Here is a 19,911-nt window from a genome sequence, read left to right on the forward strand (position 1 = left end):
TTTTTTTTTTTTTTTTTTTTTTTAATCCTGATAAAGAAGATTGTTGGGAAGCTCTTTGAAAAAAGATTTCAAATTGTGGCACAGATGGATTTTAAAAGTGTTAGATCTTTCCAATGAACACTAATAGAGTACTCTGCTCTTGGCTGGATTTTTCAGGTAAGAAGCATCTTTGAGGGTTTAAGATTCAGAAAGCAGATCGGAAGCATATCCAGGCATATCTAGAGAACTGTGCAAGGCTGAATGCTTTATTTGGGGAAGACACTTAATAACATTGAGACAACCTCTTGGTAAAGGAGCAAGCAGTGAGAGTGGCATGCAGGAGGTTTGGAAGTAATGCTGAGAATTAAAGAAAGTTAAATTAAAAAAGAAAATATTGCAAGCATCAAGTCACAGTAATCCTTTTGAGTAGTAGGATCTATATGGGTGAAGAAATGAGCAAGAGAAAGCAGTCATTGAAAAACTGTTAAGTTTTGGTTGTGGCAGGATATTTTTTTTCAAGTTTAGATGAATTTCTAGTACATTTTAACTGCAATTCACAAGCAGTAAATACATCCACAGTCACCTCTGTTTTGTCTTTCTGTAATTTGCAGGGTATTCTGAAAAAGTCCCCAAATACATTCGTTTTAGGTTTCACAGGAGGGGTGCTGCTATTCATTTCCACTGAAGAGAATGCATGTATGTTATCCCGATAGTTCTGAAAACAATAAGACAAAGTATGTTGTATACAAAAGTAAACAGTGGGCAGTGAAAGTAATTAGAAAGTGAATGCTCCATCTGAATCACAGACTTAGGCATGAATAGCACCAAGCTGTTGAAAATAATGTTTTCCTACTTTGCCCTTAATTATAGTTGTCACCATTTGTCTATTATAGTCCTAAAATCCTTCCAAGGCTGTATCTCTCTGCTAAAATCCACAAATGAGCCTGTGTTATGTGCATATATATGATGTATATTTTTGTTTTCTGAACATCATGGTTTTTAATAAAGAACCAATTTTCATGAATAAAGAAGCCAGGCTGGGAGGTTACTAGCACGTTTTCAATGTGTAGTTGAGGTTTTCGAAGGGTATGATTTGACAGTGAAAAGGAAAAGAAAGAAAGAAATCTTCTTCCAAAGTCCTCTCGACCTAACAGAAAAGCATACAGTTAACTGGATTCTTGTGTAGAAAATGCTTCACTATCACTGGCTGAGTAAGGACGGTGCTTCAATTTTGATTAATTTGGCAATATGAAATGCAGCATGAGGTGTTGTTTGAGAAATTGGACAATATATAGCGCAGTTGAGCCTTTGTAGTTCCTAAGATCTCATAGGTGCAGATAAGACTGTCAAAGTTTCAGTGCTCAAGAAAAGGCACATATTCATCCATAAATACATATGCCACCTGTATATGCACATTCATCAATGCTGTACAACAAAAGCTACAATGAAATCTTAGGAGGCTAAGCAATATTGTAAATTATGGCTTGCTCTAGGATAGAAGCATAGGTCTTGCATCTGAAACTCATTCTGGCTAAACACAATCCCTTCTGATTCTTTGGTCCAGTCAAAAGTATTGGTTCTATCCGGAGATTACAACATGCCTCTGAGAAATGATTACTTAGTTTAGAAGACAGCATTGCAATTAAAAATTCATGACTGTAGAATTAAAAAAAAAAAAAAAAAAGAACCCACTCTTTCCTTCCAGGCTTATGTCAGACTTGCAATGAAGTTAGAATGAACAGGAGGAGTCTGCAGCTTTTCAGTGCCTGAGATAACTATAGTTTAAAGATCATTGTGTAAAATAGGATTTTTAGTCAGCACACATTGTTTTAAACTGACTAACTGATAGTCTAAAACTTTATTTTTGCATTTTGGCAATCCTTGGAGTTTTGCAGAATTAAGAAAAAAATGAATGTATGATCATCTGAAAAGGGCTTTCCCTCAATCCCACTTCATGGCATGACCTCTGCTGGATCATTAGTTCTAGCCAGAGAAGTAGCAAAGGAACATGACGTCTGAGACCTCCCTTACCTCATCAGTGGGGCTGACTGAGCTGGGGGCTTGAAGCCGCGGGTAACCTTTCCTGTCGAATGTTCTCTTTAGAGAATGGCAATGGTCTCTGCGATGTCCTGGGTCCTGTATTTGTGGATAAGTGCTTGTGCAATGCTACTCTGCCATGGATCCCTTCAGCACACTTTCCAGCAGCATCACCTGCACAGACCAGGTAAGTCAGGAGCTGGATCCACTGCAGCCTCCTCCAGTCTTACCACTGTTTCCTTAACAGATGGTTGAATGCAAGTGACATAAAGTGCTGTAGTGTGGGCAGCTTGCCTTTGAATTCCAAGACATATTGTTGGCTGGATGCTTTGGGGAAGGGGAGTGTGCCAAAATGTCTTGGGGTATTCCTATTAATTTCTCAGAAAAGGTGGGTTTTTCTAAGTGTCACCCCGCCTGCTTCTACACACCTTGTAAAGTAGAAGTCATCTGTTTTTGGACGCTTTGGCCAATAGCAGAATATTCTGCAAAAGGTGGAATAACTTTCAAGACTTGAGGATTTTACCTACTATAATCTTGGTCTGTATGTGGCTAAGAATTTTGTTGGGGGCATAGTCCCCAAATTAACTTTGGAAGCAAGTTGTCAATGAAAAAGAAATTAAAAGTAACTTACTATTTCTTGTCTGGTATAATATGCCTCCTTTCCTTTCTCCCCTCACTTTCTGTTCTTCCGGTATGCTCAGTGGCATTTTCCCCTCTCTTTTGGCAGTTTCAGGGACGAGGTCCCTCCCACCTGATTTTTGTTTTGTTTTGTTTTCCTATATTGAATTTTTAGTTCCGGACGCATTTTGCTTTCTTCCTCTTTGTGTTCAAAGTGTATTTTTCACCCATCCACGGCCTCGCTCCTCAATCTGGATTTTGCTCTCCTTCTTTGCCTCTCCAGCTTTCTCATTACAGTCCCTCCCAGCTCGATTGTCCTTACCTTCCCCGGTTTTCGGAAAAATTTCCTTCCATTTTCTGTTCAGCATCAGCCTTCGCATCCTTCTACTACCCACCCCGCCTTCACCCTCCACCCAACCTCCCTCCCCCGCCTCCCTTCCTCTCTCGCGACGGTCAAGTTCGGGCTCTGGGGACCAGTTGCGCGCCCAAGTTTCTGATGCTGAGTTCTGAAGTGCTCCCAGCCCTCCACCCGCCTCTCCAAATCCCATCAATGGCCTCCTCCCATCCGTCGAGCTTCCTCCTGCTGCGTGGTCCAGCGTCTACGCCCTTGCCTTTCCCTGGCTCCTCAGGCGGCCTGGACACCGATCCCAGGCTCTTCTGTACAGTCCTCCAGCAATACCTTCCGGGGCCCCACTTGCTGCCTCTCGGGGCTCAGCTTCCCTGCTGGGGGCAGGCTTGTCAGAGCGCGGATGCAGCCCAGGGTCCTCCCGCGCGCCTGCACCAGGCTGCAGTGAGCGCGCAAGCCTGCTGGGTGCTGGAGCTCTGGCCGCCCCGGGAGAAGGGGTGGGGCTGGCTTGTGCTTGGGGCTGAGGCTGGGGGCTGATTCTGGGCCCCGCCATCCTGTTTCCCCACGCTCTGGTCTGAGAGGGAAGGCGAGGGGGCGCTAGTGCCCCTGCAGGTGGGCATGGAAACCGCCCTGCTTCAGGACGCGCTTGTATTTCTGCATCCTGTGTCCAGAGCCTGGCGCGGGAACAGTCACTCAAGCCTCAGTGCAACCGAGATGGAGGGAAAACAAAAGTGAATTTGAGATTCCCACATTACCTCCAATCGCTTAATCACAGTCAGTTCTGGCACAAATGTCTTTCACTACATGGTCATAAATAATAAACAATGCGGGACATCTGCACTCGTTGTGATACTCAACAGTAAGAATTCATGATAAAACAACTATTACGTGTATGTTTTAGGCAGGGCTCTCAGGATTAATTCACACTGCTTAGTTGAATCCTTATGCAAATAGGTGTAATTTCTCCCCTTTCGCCCAGGAAACAGAAACTCTGAAAGGTTAGGTGGCTTGTCTGAGGCCACACAGGCAATAGCTGTCATTGGAAGTCAGATCAGCATGATTCACTGCCAGAGCCTCTGTCCCTAGGAGGGGAAAATGCCTCTCAGTGCGCCAAGTGACCATGCCAAATAGCTTCTTTGCGGAAGTGTGAGCCCCTTCATATAATTTTTGAAAACTTTCACTATGTCAAAACTTGGTCTCATCTGAACTGCACACCCATTCTGAGAAGTGGCCATGGCAGAACTGGTGAGTGGTACGTGGTTGAGGGGAGAAGGCAGGGCTCAGGGCTGGCCACCCAAGTCTCTGTCACTTAAGGTTAGTGACATAACCTTGGACAACTGACTTTTCTGCTCTCATTTCCCACATATAGATATGGTGGTGGTGGGGGTGAGGTGGGGTGTAAATATAGTAAAAATAACTTCTAATAAGTCTTTTGTAAGCTGTAAAGTTCTTCACAAATATTGGGAATTACTGATGTCCCCACTTAATAGACTGTAAACCTGCAAGCCAGGGATGTTTGATGAATGAAGCTTTGCTGTTCACACAGCTAATAATCCACATAGCCGAGGCAACAACTCTTTTTTTCCTCTTGATACTGTTTTGTTAACCATGTGGTACATGGCTAGAATATACTACCAATGCTATGTGTCTTATTTTACTCTATGCATATAATCATGAAATAGATACAGTACCATTTGTAACAAGCTTTCACATAGTTGTCTCTGTTAATCAGTGAATATGTGGAGTTTTTTGGTGTGGGTTATGTGTAATATTAAACTTATGTCTTTATAGGGCTTATTATTAAAATATCATATTTTTAAACTGAAAATCACATATTAGGTTCCGGCTGAAATTAAACTCAATATTTGTTTTCTCCATTTTCTTCCTTAGAATTTGTGTATTATCAACCAATGCATGGTTGATCTGTGTATCAAATACCCCAAGAAACTGCAGCACTGAAACCAATTTTGACCCCAAGTGCTAATATATTTGAGACCCATTTCAGCTTTATTGTTGAAATGAAGAAACTATAAATATCCCTTCCTAGATCCAGAATGATTAAAATGTTATTAAACTTAACATCCAATAGTTCTATATAATACGTTTATTCAACTTTCCTTGGCTTTTGACAATAGCTGCAAAGATTAAAGTGATAGATCTTGGTCATAGCCATATTCTAGATAATTCCAGTCAGATCCTTTAATACAATCTTTTGATTTCAAGAATAAAAATATGCCTTTTTTTGGATGAGAGTTGTGACGTTTTGCCTTGTAGGTCTTAAATCTCCAGGGACACTAATGAAATGTGTATGAAAACAAGATAGAAGTCAGGGCCAGTTATCTGTGACAATCCACCCCTAGATGAACAAATAAATAAATAAATTGCTGGATAAATGAGCAAAAAGGAAAAACATGATCTCATTTTCTCAAATCAGTTAAAACAAGTGACATGATGAGAAAAAATGAGACACCCGCAGACCCTGAGCTCTGCCACATTTGCCTAAGCTTGAAAAATCACCTCTTTCATAAAGCAAGAGCAGGCAGACTCCATGTGCATACCAAGTATCTGGGAAATGTGGAAAATGACAAATCTTTCACTCAGAGCCTTGAATGGAGGGAGAGTGAAAGCTTTACAGCTGCCTCCTCACCTGATTAGGAATGGCTCCCCCCCATCCCCACCCTCTGCTACCCAGCCTCTTACAGGCAGTTTGGCTGTTCCCTACGTGGTAAGATTGATGGTATTCAGACAGCAAACAGCCAATTTCAGTCTCTCAAGAAATAATCCGCTACACTGACAGGTGAGTGGAATTTGACATGATATTCCCCTCGTTCAGATTGCCTCACCTGGATGGCACCAGCCAGCCAGGGTCCTTTAGGGGAAATGGTTAGAGATTTGGACCAATTTCTGCTGTCATAACATGAAATGGAGACCATGTTTTTATGAGGCCATGAATTTGTGATCTGTCTTCTCAATGCAGTGGGTTTGTACACAAACAGAATGAGAATATGTTAACTAGAAAACTGACTGATTTTAATGTATTCGCCTGCAGTCCCTAAGTACTTCCTATTTTTCATATTTATAGTATTAGGAATGGACCATTTATTTTCAGTTACTCACTAGTTAAGGAAGATTAAAACAGTCAATCACATGAAAGTATATTTTAAAATTACACTAATGAGTAAAATGTGCTATAGATTAACAGATTTGTAATTTCAATAATTTAATATTTGGCTGGATCAAGTTTTTATTTGGGGAATGATGTAGGAAATTACCCTAACAACTTGAAGAATACTTGTGCTTTTAAAATTTTCATTATAAAGCTATAGACAGGACATTTCACTTTAAAAGACACACTGAACAATGAAAACTCAAAAGTGGTGTTCAATTGTTTCAGGTAATTAAAATAGACACCTCAACTCTTTATAATCACCAGGTTGTTTTGTGTAACAGGTTAAAAAAAAGATTGAATGGTTTTTGCTAATTGTAATTTTCTATTTTAGGATGAGTTTTCCCCTTATGGATATATGAATTATGACAGCAATTTTGATAGTTACCTAATTTTGAATGTGTGTGTGTGGGGGGGGAGGTGTCCTTGAAACTTAGTAAAATATAAATCATCTCAAAATAATTTAGCAAGAAAAGATCCTTGGGATTCTTCAGTAATTTTAAATTATATAGATAAATTACACGAGACAAGAAGTTTTAAGTGCCTAATGAATCATTTATTCCTGTGTCACTGCTATTTTATCGACAGGGGTGTATGGAAATGATATATAAAAAGATTACTCTGAATAGAGTTGTCTGCGTAATTTATACTTGACCTGATTTAAAGCTATATTAAGCAAACTATGTGTGTTAGATATATTCATTTATGCCTTGATCATTGCATACTGAACATCGCTATCCATTTTAAAGTATGGTATTTTTGTTAAAATATTAAAAAGCATTTTGTACACCTTATGCTTATTTTTACCTTACTATTCAATATTACTTTATTGAAAGCTGCTCAAAGAATATGCAGTAGAATACCAGAGTACATTACAATAAAGGGTTGTTTTATAACTGTAATATAAAAGAAATAGTGGGAACAACCATGGTCACATATTGGCTCTTTAAGAATGCGTACCAGTGCTAGGCTGCTAAGTATAGCGAATTGGCCTAAGTATTGGAGCAGACAGGTTGTTATTTGGTGCAAGCTGGTGCTTAGTGATAATCCATCGATCATCCGATTGATCATATTGATCTCATCGCAGAGTCAGGGTGCAGCTATTGATATTTGATCAGACCCTATAATATCAAAGCCAAGTAGAGATGCAAATAAATATTTCCTGCTGATCCTATGAACTTATAAGAAAATTATTACAATGCTAGAAAAACTCTTACTTATGTGAGCTCAAGCCTGTGGTTTCAACTCCTCATTAGGGAAAATAGATGTTATACTACACTGCAAACAAAATATTTAGAAATGGCAAAATGAAGATTAGCCTTTAATTGTTAATGTCTTAAAGTTTACGTAAGAAGACAATTTGAACTCTTAAAAATTCTTTCGATTTTAAACTTTGTGCAAAAGTATCAAAGCTTAACTGGATAAATTGGCATGCCATTTTTGATAACAATTTAGTAACATCTCCCAAAAGGTAAAATGTGCAAATCCTGACACTTCCATTTCCAGGTGCTCATACTAAGAAAATTATTAAACAAATGTGAAAAGATATATGTTAAGCTATAGTTATTGCAACAATGGTTTTAATGGAAAAAACTGGAGAGGAGTTTCATCTCCGTCAATAGGGGATTGATAAAATAAATCATAGCACACCCACACAATGGGATTTGATGTAGCCATTTCAAGAGATGAGAATATGTCTATCTACCCATGTGGAAAAATGCCCATGATACATTGCTGAGTGAAGAAAACAAGGAACAGAATACTCTGCTTCAAAATAATTTTGGAGAAAAGAATCATATTTGCACATACATAAAAATGTCAAAAAGGATATAAACATCCTTTCTACAGTGGTAGTTAAATCTGGTGAGAGGACTAGAATGACTATGACTTTTAACTTCTTATAATTTTTTATTTTTTGGATGCATTTTGGAATGAGCATATATTGCTTTTATCAAAAGCTTAAAATATTAGTGATAGAATTTCAATGGTAAAATTAGAGAGATATCAAACCATGTTTCCAGTTTAAGAAAAGACAAGGGAGAATAAGCAGGAAAATATCATGAGGCCCTTTTCCTTTTAAGGGTCTTAATCCAGTAAAATGTCTAGGCCAGCATTTCAGAATTATGCTTCATGAAACACTGTCTTCTCAAGATACTCCTTGGACAAAAGTGTGGTAAATTACCTGCTGGGAAGCACCCACTGTTTGTTATGTTCTCCTCCTGGAGATTTGCAGTGCTTGTAAGTATATGAAAGTTCTGAAAAGATTTGCAGGTAAGAAATCTGATTTTGTTTAAAATTTTCCAGACACTTTTTATTTGGGTAGCATCTGCCATGTCTATTCAGATTACATACATTGAGAAGCATGGGCCAAGATAATTCTGGAATCCTGTGGTATTCATCTTTTTATCTCTCACTTCTACTGAGTTGGCACATAATAGGTTCTCAGAAAATACTTGTTTAATTACTAAGAAAAGGAGGAATGAAAGTTCTGGTGGAATCTTAAACTGTTCCTTAGTTGTTACTATTTGTGCGTGAGTGTTTGTGTGTGTACATATGGATGTATGTGCATTTGTGTATGTGTGTTTATAATTTTGAGATTTCTCAAATGAAGAGTGACATATATTGTCAGTATAACATACACGTATTCTATGTGTATCTTTATGTAGATATTTGACTCTATTCAATTTTGACACCTACTCCATTCAAAATAATGCAAAGACTATACATACAAATGTAGTAAAAAATTAAATCCCTAAGGTTTTCAGTCACAGATTTGGGGATTTTTCCCCTCTATAAGTTTGGAAAAGATTATAGGAGTCTTGAGGGACTGAAGAGGAGGCTTCACTTGGCAAATAGGGAAAGGACTTTTATTTTCCAAATCTTTTATATCAAGAGAAAAGTCACTTTACCTTTGTAGCAGAGAGAAAGTAACACCAGACAAGCACTTTTCCTTTCTTTGGGAATAAAGAGAAGATGAATTTTGTTTAAAATTTGTATAACTAATTGAATTCCCCGAAGATAATACCTGCAAAGCACTTAGGGAACTCTGTTGGCCCATTATTTCTTTCTCTTTTCCCGACTTCATATAATAAAGGTCCAAAAAAGAAAAGAAAAATGATATTATCACAGGCTTTCTCCAAGAAGGTGGATAGGAATGCTGAGGGATCTGTCTATTCTTAAGCAAATCTTTCTTTCACGCAGGGAAGGAGTCAAACCAAGTTGTTCTCTGAGTTTGCAAGGGAGGAAGACCTCTCATCCTCAGGTGTGGCCATTGTTCTACTGATGCAATTACCAGCATTTGCCTTTACTGTGCAGTTACTAGACCTTCTTTTCTAGGCATGCTTTCATATCACACAAGAATAAATCCAAGCTGAATCTGTATATGTCCAAAGGAATTTTCTTATTTTCCACTTTTGTGGATGAAGAATGGACTAACTGACTCATATGCTTTCAAGTGAATACAGAATGTCAGCTCCTAGATTTAGATGAGCTGCCACACAGGCGAGGGGTAAAGCACCTCGTTGTTCCTGAAATTAACAGTATACTGGATTAGGATCAGCAGGTCAGCAGGTCTTACTTCTCACTGAATTAATATTGGGTATGTATTCAATAATTATTTATTGATCAACCTAGCTTTAGCCGAGTGAGAACTTTACATTCTTTAAAATTCAAAAGTGGTAGAAAACATCACATTAAGCCTTTTTAAAAAATATCAAATGGTAATGAGGAAAGAGCTCCAGAGTAGGAGTCAGAGGCTGGAGCTTTTGAGATCTCCTTTAAGTTGTCAAATTGCAAAGTTCCAGATGAGAGGGTGGGAAGGAATTCAACAATTTTCATGTTGTACCTAGTAGCTCCGAAAGGGGGATCCATGTGTTCCATAAACAGTGAAGTATATTCTGCCAAATAAGTTTTAAACTACCCAAGGAACTGGTTTATTAACTTTATCTATTTGACATAGCGTGATTCAAAATTACCTTTTCTTAATGTAAAAAAGCATTCTGCTAAAACTATTTGAAGACTTTGTGGATGATTCTACCTGGCAGGCTAAAACATTGTGTCTGTAACCTAAATGGTATTACTAGGGCTCTGGCAAACAGAGAGCTTTGATGTAATGAAGATAGTAGTCTGTTCAGTAGCCTTATTTGAATCTCAGCTAAAAATCAATTAATTTTCTTTCTGTTTTTTTTTGGTTTTGTTTTGTTTTTTGAGACGTAGTTTCGCTCTTGAGTCTCATTTGAATCTCAGCTAAAAATCAATTAATGTCCTTTCTTTCTTTTTTTTTAGACGTAGGTTTGCTCTTGTTGCCCAGGCTGGAGTGCAACGGTGTGCTCTTGGCTCACTGCAACCTCTGCCTCCCAGGTTCAAGCGATTCTCCTGCCTTAGCCTTCTGAGTAGCTGGGACTACAGGCACATGCCACCACACCCAGTGAATTTGTATATTTTTAGTAGAGACGGGGGTTTCACTATGTTGGCCAGGCTGGTCTCCAACCTCTGACCTCAGGTGATCCGCCTGCTTAGGCCTCCCAGTATGCTGGGATTATAGGAGTGAGCCACCGGCCCAGCTTAATTTTCTTTTTGATTATGGTTGGGAAAAAAATAGTAATCAGCAAATCTAATAAAACAGAAGCATCAAGCAGCATAGAAATGCATATGTAAAACTCTTAATTTAATACTTTATGAAAGTTCTCAAAATCTAGTCTGCAGCCCTCTAGTGAGTTATAAATTTATCTTGAAACCCAAGGTTCTCTTTTGGGAAAATGATTTATGGTATCATATATATTCATTTTGTCTATGAATAAAGGCTACTTATTAGTAAAACAACTGAGTTATCATTTTGCTATAAATTACATTAACTAATGTTTACTGAACTTCTTTAATTCAGTATTCTTTAACTGGCTGCCAGCTCTTGGAGACATTGCAAAGTTTCTGTATGCAAAGAATTAGAATTCATGCAATGTGGAGAAGGATAATTTGTTATCAGTGTATCATGAGTGTTGTCTTGAGTTGTTAGTGATTTTCAATTGCTGTGGTCCTTGTTTTTTAATTATAAATTAGTAGTGGTTTAGTTTCATCATTATCAATTAAGTTTGCTGTGGATGATTGGGTTAACCCTATAGTCTGTAATGATGGATGTTTACATATTTTGGATTTTAAATTTGTTGAAGACTAGACTTTGAGACATGGCTTAATTGTGGTTTAGAAAATATTTTATCTATATTCTTATTGCTAAACATGTATAGCCATATGCTGCATAATGATGAATGGCTTATACCACAGTGGTCCCGTATTTTTACCGTATTGTTTCTAGGTTTGGTTAGACACTTTTTAAACTTTTATTTTCGGTTCAGTGATACATGTGCAGGTTTGTTATATAGGTAAACTTGTGTCATGGGGGTTTGTTGTATTGATTATTTCATCACCCAGGTACTAGAGGTAGGTTTAAATACACAAATGCTTATTGTTGTGCTACAATTTCCTACAATATTCAGTACCATAACATGCTATACAGCTTGTAGCTTAGGAGCAATAATCTATATCATATAGCCTGGGTGGATAGTAGTCTATCTCATCTAGATCTGTGTAAGTACACTCTGATGTTCACGCAATGACAAAGTCGCCTAATGATGTATTTCTCAGAACATATCCCTGTTGTTAAGTGATACATAACTGTATTTGTAAATACCTTAAAATTTGCTTGTGTGGTGATGTATGGTGACATTGTTGGTGACATTCACTGCCTGTGAACCTCTGCAACATATTCTCATGGCCCATAACACTTATCTTTTATTTTTTGGTTCATAGGGCATCATTTTATAATATAAGAGCATGTTAGTATGTTTTTCTTATTGTATGAACAGTAATTAGTGATTCATAAAAATTTCTTTCCAAGTATTTATTACTTAAGTACTTTTCCACTGGGAAGTGAAGACAGGAATTAGATATTTCACCTACTCAGTGTGCTGTGGTCAAGGAAAATTTGAACACCACTGTTCTATGGAGAAATGTTAACTAGAGGTCAGCCCTTTATAAAAATTGTGACTTTAAAATATGTGGCATAGCAAAAAGTATAACTAAATCAATAAATCCCCTATTCTGAAATAAAATGATAAGATATAAGACATGAGTACATGTCACTTGGAAGCTTCCCAGATGGGGGTCTTATTAAAATGAATTGGTTTTGTAGCTTTTTACATCTCTTTATCTGATGAACATGCAAGATGCCACCTACTGGACAGGTGCTTGAGAATCTAGGTCACTGGGTGAACATTTGTAGGGCAACATTTTTGACAGCTGCTTGCAGGATTGTTTAGAAGTAAGAGCAAATTTATGGCATGCATGTTGCCAATCTCCAGACTTCTATCTATCACCAGCCTAGGTTAATCAATCACAGTAGTTGTTCTCACAGAGCCTACACGTGATTTTAGAATCTTTTTCAATCTTTCTCCGGGCACTCCCTGTCAATTGATTGACACTGGCATGCAAGTTGAGAGTCATAGACCATCCCCTATGTGGGTTAATTGGCTAACCATCTTCAGAGTATCTCTTCTACCCAAAAAATGTGTGCCATGAAATTCTTTTCATTAAGAAAGAAGAAAATGACCTAACTTTAATTAAATCAAATTTAAACAGCCATACAGGTCCAAGAGCTACTATTTAAGATAGCGCAGATTTAGACCATTCTGTCAACTTCTGGGAGTTGGAAAACTTACTTTGTATTACCTCCAGAAAGTTCTAAGTCCTCGCCTGATTCTTCTCTAACTCTGTGTCTAAGATGCAAAGCTGCTTGTGTTATGGGTCGTAACTGATTAGGGTACTATGTAATCATAAAGCAGGAAGCAATTCATTCTGAGCAGAGAAGATTTGGGAAGCCCTCCTGAAGGAGATGATTTTGTGTTAGACTTTGAAGGTTGGGTAGGAAGCTAGACGGAACAGAAGGGTGGTATATTCAACCCAAAGGAACAGAAGTAAAGACTTAGAGACAGGCAAGTGTAAAGGGATGGGGTAGCAGACCTTGATGGCTAGAGGGCCCACACTAGTTAGAGAAACTTTTGTATCATTCCAATTAAAGAGAAAACAAGTTTTTATTTCTTAATTACTTAGTTTTATAATCTCACGTCTGCCTTGTCAGTGTACACTGATGATCACAGATGGACATGGATGGAAAGAGCCCCAGTGTCACAATGGGAGTCTCTATGGAACACAAGTCAGCCAATTATCAAAGACGTGGCAACTATATTCTGGCCAGACTCTCTGAGCCCTGTGGGGCCTTTCACACCTTTGAATTATTGTTATCTTTGTGCAATGAAAGACAAGATGTATTATAACTGTTGATTTCAAACATCTGGTTATTACATTAAAGGAAGCTGTGTAACTCAAACTTAAGGATAATAATTATTTTTAACTTACAACAAAATTAATATTTATATCCATATCCAACAAAAGGCTTATTGCACCTCCTAGGTGTGGAGGACTACAGTTACCTAGTAGTAATAGAAATGACACTTTACTATAGTCCTTGGTTTAACTCTGATTTCCCTAACCACATCACAAGCTATGTGAGGGTAAGGAACCCAGCAGTCTGACAATGCCTGAAACAGTGTGGCACACAGTGAGGGCCAGATAAGTATTTGCTAAATGAAGGAACGATCTTAAGCATTTGATATTTCAGTTAATCCTCACAATATCCTCATGAGGTAGAACATCTTCCCATTTTTCTAATTACAAAAATGTAAAAGAATATGTTAATGGATTTAAGTTCACCTAGCTTGGGAGGGCAAGTTGGAAGTTTTGCCAGCTTCTGAATAATGGCTAGGTTTACTGAGTGCTTTCTGTATACAGGCCCCAATATGGGATGTTTCTTATGATATGACATTTGGTCTGCACCAAAACCCTACAGAGTTGGTACTGTTATTCCCATTTGTACAAAACTTTGCAAAATGTGCATAAGTATAAACATAAAAGGAAAACTTAGGTTGCGTACCAACTCTCAGTCAGGTTTCCATTACAAACAAGTACTAGTTTTAGGAATATCAGCAATCTACTCTTGGTCAATTGAAATTAACAAATTTCTATGTTGAGGAGCATTGTTCTACATTAGTCAGACATCTGTTTCTTGGGCAGTTAGCTTGTTCTATATCATGTAATAGTTTTGAGTACTGCAGCTAAATAATGCTTGATTCTTCATTTCACTATGCAAACAGGCCTGGCTGAAAGCATGCTTTCTTTCCTTTCTGGATTAACAGTGCCTAATTTTCAAGCATTTTTTATAGGGTTACTTTTTCCCTGTAAATTCTTTTAGACTCCGAAGACACTTTTGTGCCCCAGTCAGGGAAGCAGCGGCATAGGATAAATCTACATTTATTAGATTTGCTCTTAGTGTAGATTTTTTGTTTTACTTAAAATGAAGTTATAAATCATTCACACTGGAAAAGAATGCTCTCCAACTGCAATTTAACTTTTTCATAAGATTGTTTGGCATTTATCATGTTGAGACTTTATAAATTACCTAGAATATTGTATAATGGGTTGACCTTTTTGGTAAGTGATTTGATCATTTGCAGCAGTGTCTTTTTGCTAAGATACAGAATTTGCTGTCTTTCAAATAAAACTTGCTGGACCCATAGCCCAATAACATGTCAGGTAGAAATTGCCTGTATAATCAGACCTGAAATTTCCCTTTCCAATTCTTGTCATCATCTAAAACAAACAACAGCAGCAACAACAACAACAACAAAACAACACTTCTCTCTTCCAAAAATAGCCCCTTGGCCAGTGATGGCAAATTCCTGACACACAGCGCATTCTTTCTATGATTTTGCTCTAGGAGACATTGCTGATCAATTACTATATGCTTTGTGTTTGAACCCAGATTCAACCTCTGAATCCTTCCAAGCACAGTATAGCTCTCCAGTCACTGAGTAATTAAATGAGACAGGGATGAATTCAGAAACACCTAGAATAACTCCTCTCAGAAGAATCATCATCCAGCACTACTATATGTCACATAATGGGCTAAGTGCCCTACATGGACTTACTTGTTTTGTTTTGAGATGAAACATGTTGTCTGTTCCTGGGATAGGCTGTTCTTTTACACAATTCAGTTGTCCCATCAAGATGGGCCATGCAGCATCTACTTACGTCTTTGGAAATTGGGCAAAGAGTTGATTTGCTTGCAGGTCTTTTACCTGCCTTCACCCTCTTTGCTACCAGTGACTCTTAGTCTGAGGGATCTGCAGGGATAGGGAAAACTTGGTATACTAGGCCAACCAGGAGTTTACATCCCATCTCTATCGTTATTACACTTATTTGCTCTAAGGGTGGGCAAGTCAGTGTGACTTTCCCTGACTCACCCATAGAGTGAGGATTCCAGTTTATAAATTCCCTACCTTGCAGGCTGAAGTAAGACATAGAGATAATGTATATTCTGTAAGAAATAGAGACAATGTTTGTTCTACACCTGCCATATAGTAGGTGTTTAGGATGTGGTATCTTCTTATATTTTATGTAAATATGTGAATATCAGAGCAAGGATGGAAGAGATAAACTGCTTACTACTAACCTGTATGCTCATAATATTTTATTATATAAAAAGATGCACATAGAAGTTTTACAACTTGGACTTATTTACTCACTTATTATCACACCTGAGTCTTCTGATAATAAAATCCATGTACTCAACACAGTACATGATATGGATTTTTATGGTTAATCTCTCCTATGGAATACATTATAGTTGGTCACATGTTCTAAGTCAATATAAACAGGTCAATGCCTATTGTATCCTTCTTTCCAAAAGTACATTGTGTATGTAATTACAGGTGAAGGTGGTCTAGTTAAGAAGTTTAGTGGTGCCTGGCTGGGCGCAGTGGCTCACACCTGATCCCAGCACTTTGGGAGGCTGAGGAGGGTGGATCACCTGAGGTCAGGAGTCCGGGACCAGCCTGGCCAACATGGTGAAACCCCGTCTCTACTAAAAATACAAAAATCGGCTGGACGTGGTGGTGTGCCTGTAATCCCAGCTACTTGGGAGACTGAGGTAGGAGAATTGCTTGAACCTGGGAGGCGGAGGCTGCAGTGAGCCGAGATTGCACCACTGCACTCCAGCCTAGGCAACAGAGCGAGACCCTGTCTCAAAAAAAAAAAAAAAAAAAAAGTTTGGTGGTGTCTGGTGTGTGTGTGGTGTCAACTAATAGGGAAGTTTGACTAATTAATGAAGATACCTGACCAATAACTCATTAAAGGGAAATAATCCAAAAGTTAGCATTGGTGTTTTGTGACCCTCAGACTGGATTATAATCATGTTATAATTCTATTAAAAGAGCTACAAGTCAGCTGAAACCTTATAGTGTGTATCTACACTTCTTGGGATTTTTTTTTCTTTTCAATAATTGTGTTGTTCTTACAATAATCTGTCACCCTTTTATCATAGGTTTCAGTCACTAAAGGGAGAAATCCAGGCATATTTTAATAAACATAATGGTACCTAAATGTGCATCCCAAGGTATCACATGTGTGTTTCATCTATACTGCTGTATGTACCCTGTATTTTACACTCTGAATACAAAATGACATCTATGTATATTAAGAATTACCTAACATGGTGTCTAATATTTTGAGCTCTAGCAAGAAAGAAAAGAAGAAGGAAAAAGTAAGTATCAATAGTCAGTTTCTTATGTTTTGAGACTCCAGGGAATGTGAGCTAGTGTGAGAGAATAGCCTATATAGTAAAAGCCATGGATTAAAGACATTAAAAGATGATGATAAATTTACAATTAGTGTTTCAGGATCTCCTAAGAATTTGTACCCAACAGACACTAGCTCTCTACTGAAGGGGGCAAAAACCATATAGAAGCCTTACCAAGTGCTTTGATCAAACTTTATTATCTCTTTTTTTACTGTCCTCATTAACATATTTCAAAAATGCTGTTAAGTATTTCTGGCAAGCAGAGCATCAGAGTAATTTTACAGTAGTGTAAAGGATTTATTAATTATCATATTTTCATGAGTCTATATTCAATTGTGACATTAATAGGTTGCCAAAACAAACTAGATTTAATTGTATTTAATTAAATTGTTGAAAACCAATAAGGGTAGTTTATTATTATTGTAAGCAGAAAACCCTATTGATGTACTTGTTTATGTGAATAAGATCTGGTGTAAAGTTGTTTCTACAGGATATGGTATTATTCATCAACAGAAAAAAATATAAAAATGCTAATTCAGGAAAGTTGTCATCATAATAGAACATTTGGAGGCAGAAGCATCAGATGGTATTTCCAAACTTATATCCAGTGTTAGGTAAATGAAGTGGAGTTCCTGACAGGACATTCTTGTCTTTCTACTATGGCCCCCTGGGTAGCTCCAAGACTATCTGTCCATCCTTCTTTCCTTTCTTGGAGGGGCTGTTGGTTGGGGGGAGGGTCTATTACATGGATCAAAGTTTCAGTGAAAAGTAATGCTTCAAATATCACCTGAAGAAGTAGGAATGGGTTATGCCAAGAGTAAGGGATGGAATTTGAGTAGCAAAGAATTCCAGGCAAAGAAACTAACATTGCCTTTAGTCAGGAGGCAGAATGTGAGAAGATCAGAATTAGAGAAAATCAGAAGAATATAAGGGAAATTGCATTGGTTTGTCATCCATTAATGCATGTAAATGCTTTCAAGGTAGGAGAAGACAGAGTGGAAGCTGGCTTTGGAAGAAAAAGATATAACTTTTCTTCTTCAATTATGTCTAAGATTTATATACATATTAGTTTAAGATTTGTATTAAGTGTTTACTATGTTCCTGGCCCTGTGCTAATCATTCTATATTATTTCATTAATCCTTATATTTATCACTGTAAGAAAGTCACTCTTGTGTGTGTGTGTGTGTGTTTTTTTTTTTTTTTTTTTTTTTTTTTTTAATTTGTACAGGTGAAGGAAATCAGGCTCAGAGAGGTAAATAACTTGCTCAAAGTGCACAGCTAGTAAGTGGTAAAGCCAGTATTTGAACTAGGGTAATCTGATTCCAGATCCCATGCTCTTATAGACTACAATACAGAAACTTTCTCTGCTAGTATCATTAGTTTTGGTTGTGGTGGACAGTGTTAAGATGGAAGTAAATGTATGCCAGGATATGCCACGTGATGCTTTGGTAACCAATCAGCCCCATATCTCTATGCATACCTCTTTCTTGCTCATGCCACTGTCTGCCAGGGTTGGCTGAGGGCTGTGCTCTACATTGTCTTCAATCCAGAATTCAGAGCACCATCTTTTTGAAACAGTGTTGTTCACCATGGCGGAAAAAGGAGAGTTTTGTAGGTTCAACATAAAATAAATGCCTTGACTTGGAAGTGACTTGCATCACAGCTCATTGGCCCGACCTGGTCATATGGCTTAACCCAGTAGCAAGGGGTCATGAAGTACAGTTCTACCATGTTCCCAGAAGGCAGACAGCAAGAGCCATTTGTTGAACAGCATTCATGATATGGCCACAAAATGCCTTAGTGGTTAGAAAACGATATTTTCTTTATGACAGTACTCGTTCATTCCTAGATATCCAAGCTTAGATATCTTAGCTTATTTCAGTATTTATTGATACTGAAATATCCAACTGTTGGATCAGTTTACTCAGTCTATAAAGAAGGCAAAAGTGTAGATCTGAGAAGGGAATAATCCATTGTGTGAATCAAAAAAAAAAAAAATGACATCAAGCTTGTTTTGTTTTGTTTCATATAGCCGACTTTTGAATGAAATGTCATATGGCCCAACTCCTCATTTAAGTAAAAATGAAGCAAACCTTTGAGGCTATGGAACTTTCTTTCCTTTTCTCCATCAAGTCTCTTCCTGATAGCAAATACCTAAGGGTCTTGCTTGCTCACTCTCTCCTGCCCTCTCTCCACCTTCTCATTTGTGAATCTAATCTGTGAACTGATTCCCAGTTCTAAGAAGAATTACCACCTTGGAATAAAGGTCAAAGCATTCAATACTATACTGTCTGGAATGTTGCTGTTTGCTTCAGATGAGATTTTTATAGGGCAAATTCAGTAAGTAGGTGATATTTTTATATTATCCTAAGTATTTTTTATTCTCCTTACTTTTACTTCCAGAACTATATCTGTTTCTAGTTGGTAGGCAGATAAATCAGTTATGGATCAAATGCATACATTTGTCATGGATGAATGCCTATAAATACCTTGATGATGATAGGAAAAGAAACCTTGTAAGGGTGGATGCTGACTTTGGAAGAAAAAAATTAATGAAGCTAGGAAAACAGTGATGGCAGGGGACATTGCAATTTTAGGTGCTAAATGACTTATTTTCAAACCCTAGGAGTATGGCAATATTATTCCTCTCCCCCTTCCTTTGATTAAACATTCTTGTAGTGCAGAGTGACCCCAGCTGAAGAAAAATTGTGTTAGGGAAAGTTAAGCTTCTTAAGAGCTAATTATTTAATAAACAGTTTTTCTTATTAGCTAAAATATTTGCCTTGATGGGCAGAGTACATTATGAGGCCAAAAGAAGAGAAAACTAAAAATGGGAAGGCTAGCCTGGTTTACCAATATTTCTGTGTCACAAATGTCATTACCAAGTGCTGCTTTCCTGTTAATGGTTCAGGAAGATGGTGTTTACATATTAGGTTTAGTTTATTTATTTATTTATTTATTTATTTATTTTTATTATACTTTAAGTTCTAGGGTACATGTGCATAACGTGCAGGTTTGTTACATATGTATACTTGTGCCATGTTGGTGTGCTGCACCCATCAACTCGTCAGCACCCATCA

The 19,911-nt window shown here is 37.7% G+C and overlaps 1 protein-coding gene across 2 annotated transcripts in view; it reads left to right on the forward strand.

The window, feature by feature from the left end:
* The window catches only part of TAFA1 (TAFA chemokine like family member 1), a 562,720-nt gene that overhangs the window by 13,814 nt on the left and 528,995 nt on the right, over nucleotides 1-19,911 (forward strand). For both annotated transcript variants that reach the window (XM_017859393.1, XM_017859392.1), the window contains exon 2: nucleotides 2,083-2,203. In XM_017859393.1, the coding sequence (XP_017714882.1) occupies nucleotides 2,086-2,203 (118 nt within the window). In that variant the 5' untranslated portion in view covers nucleotides 2,083-2,085. The remainder of the gene's footprint in view (nucleotides 1-2,082; nucleotides 2,204-19,911) is intronic.

Source organism: Rhinopithecus bieti, unplaced genomic scaffold (assembly GCF_001698545.2).
Source record: "Rhinopithecus bieti isolate Rb0 unplaced genomic scaffold, ASM169854v2 scaffold_47418, whole genome shotgun sequence".
Taxonomy (NCBI): domain Eukaryota; kingdom Metazoa; phylum Chordata; class Mammalia; order Primates; family Cercopithecidae; genus Rhinopithecus; species Rhinopithecus bieti.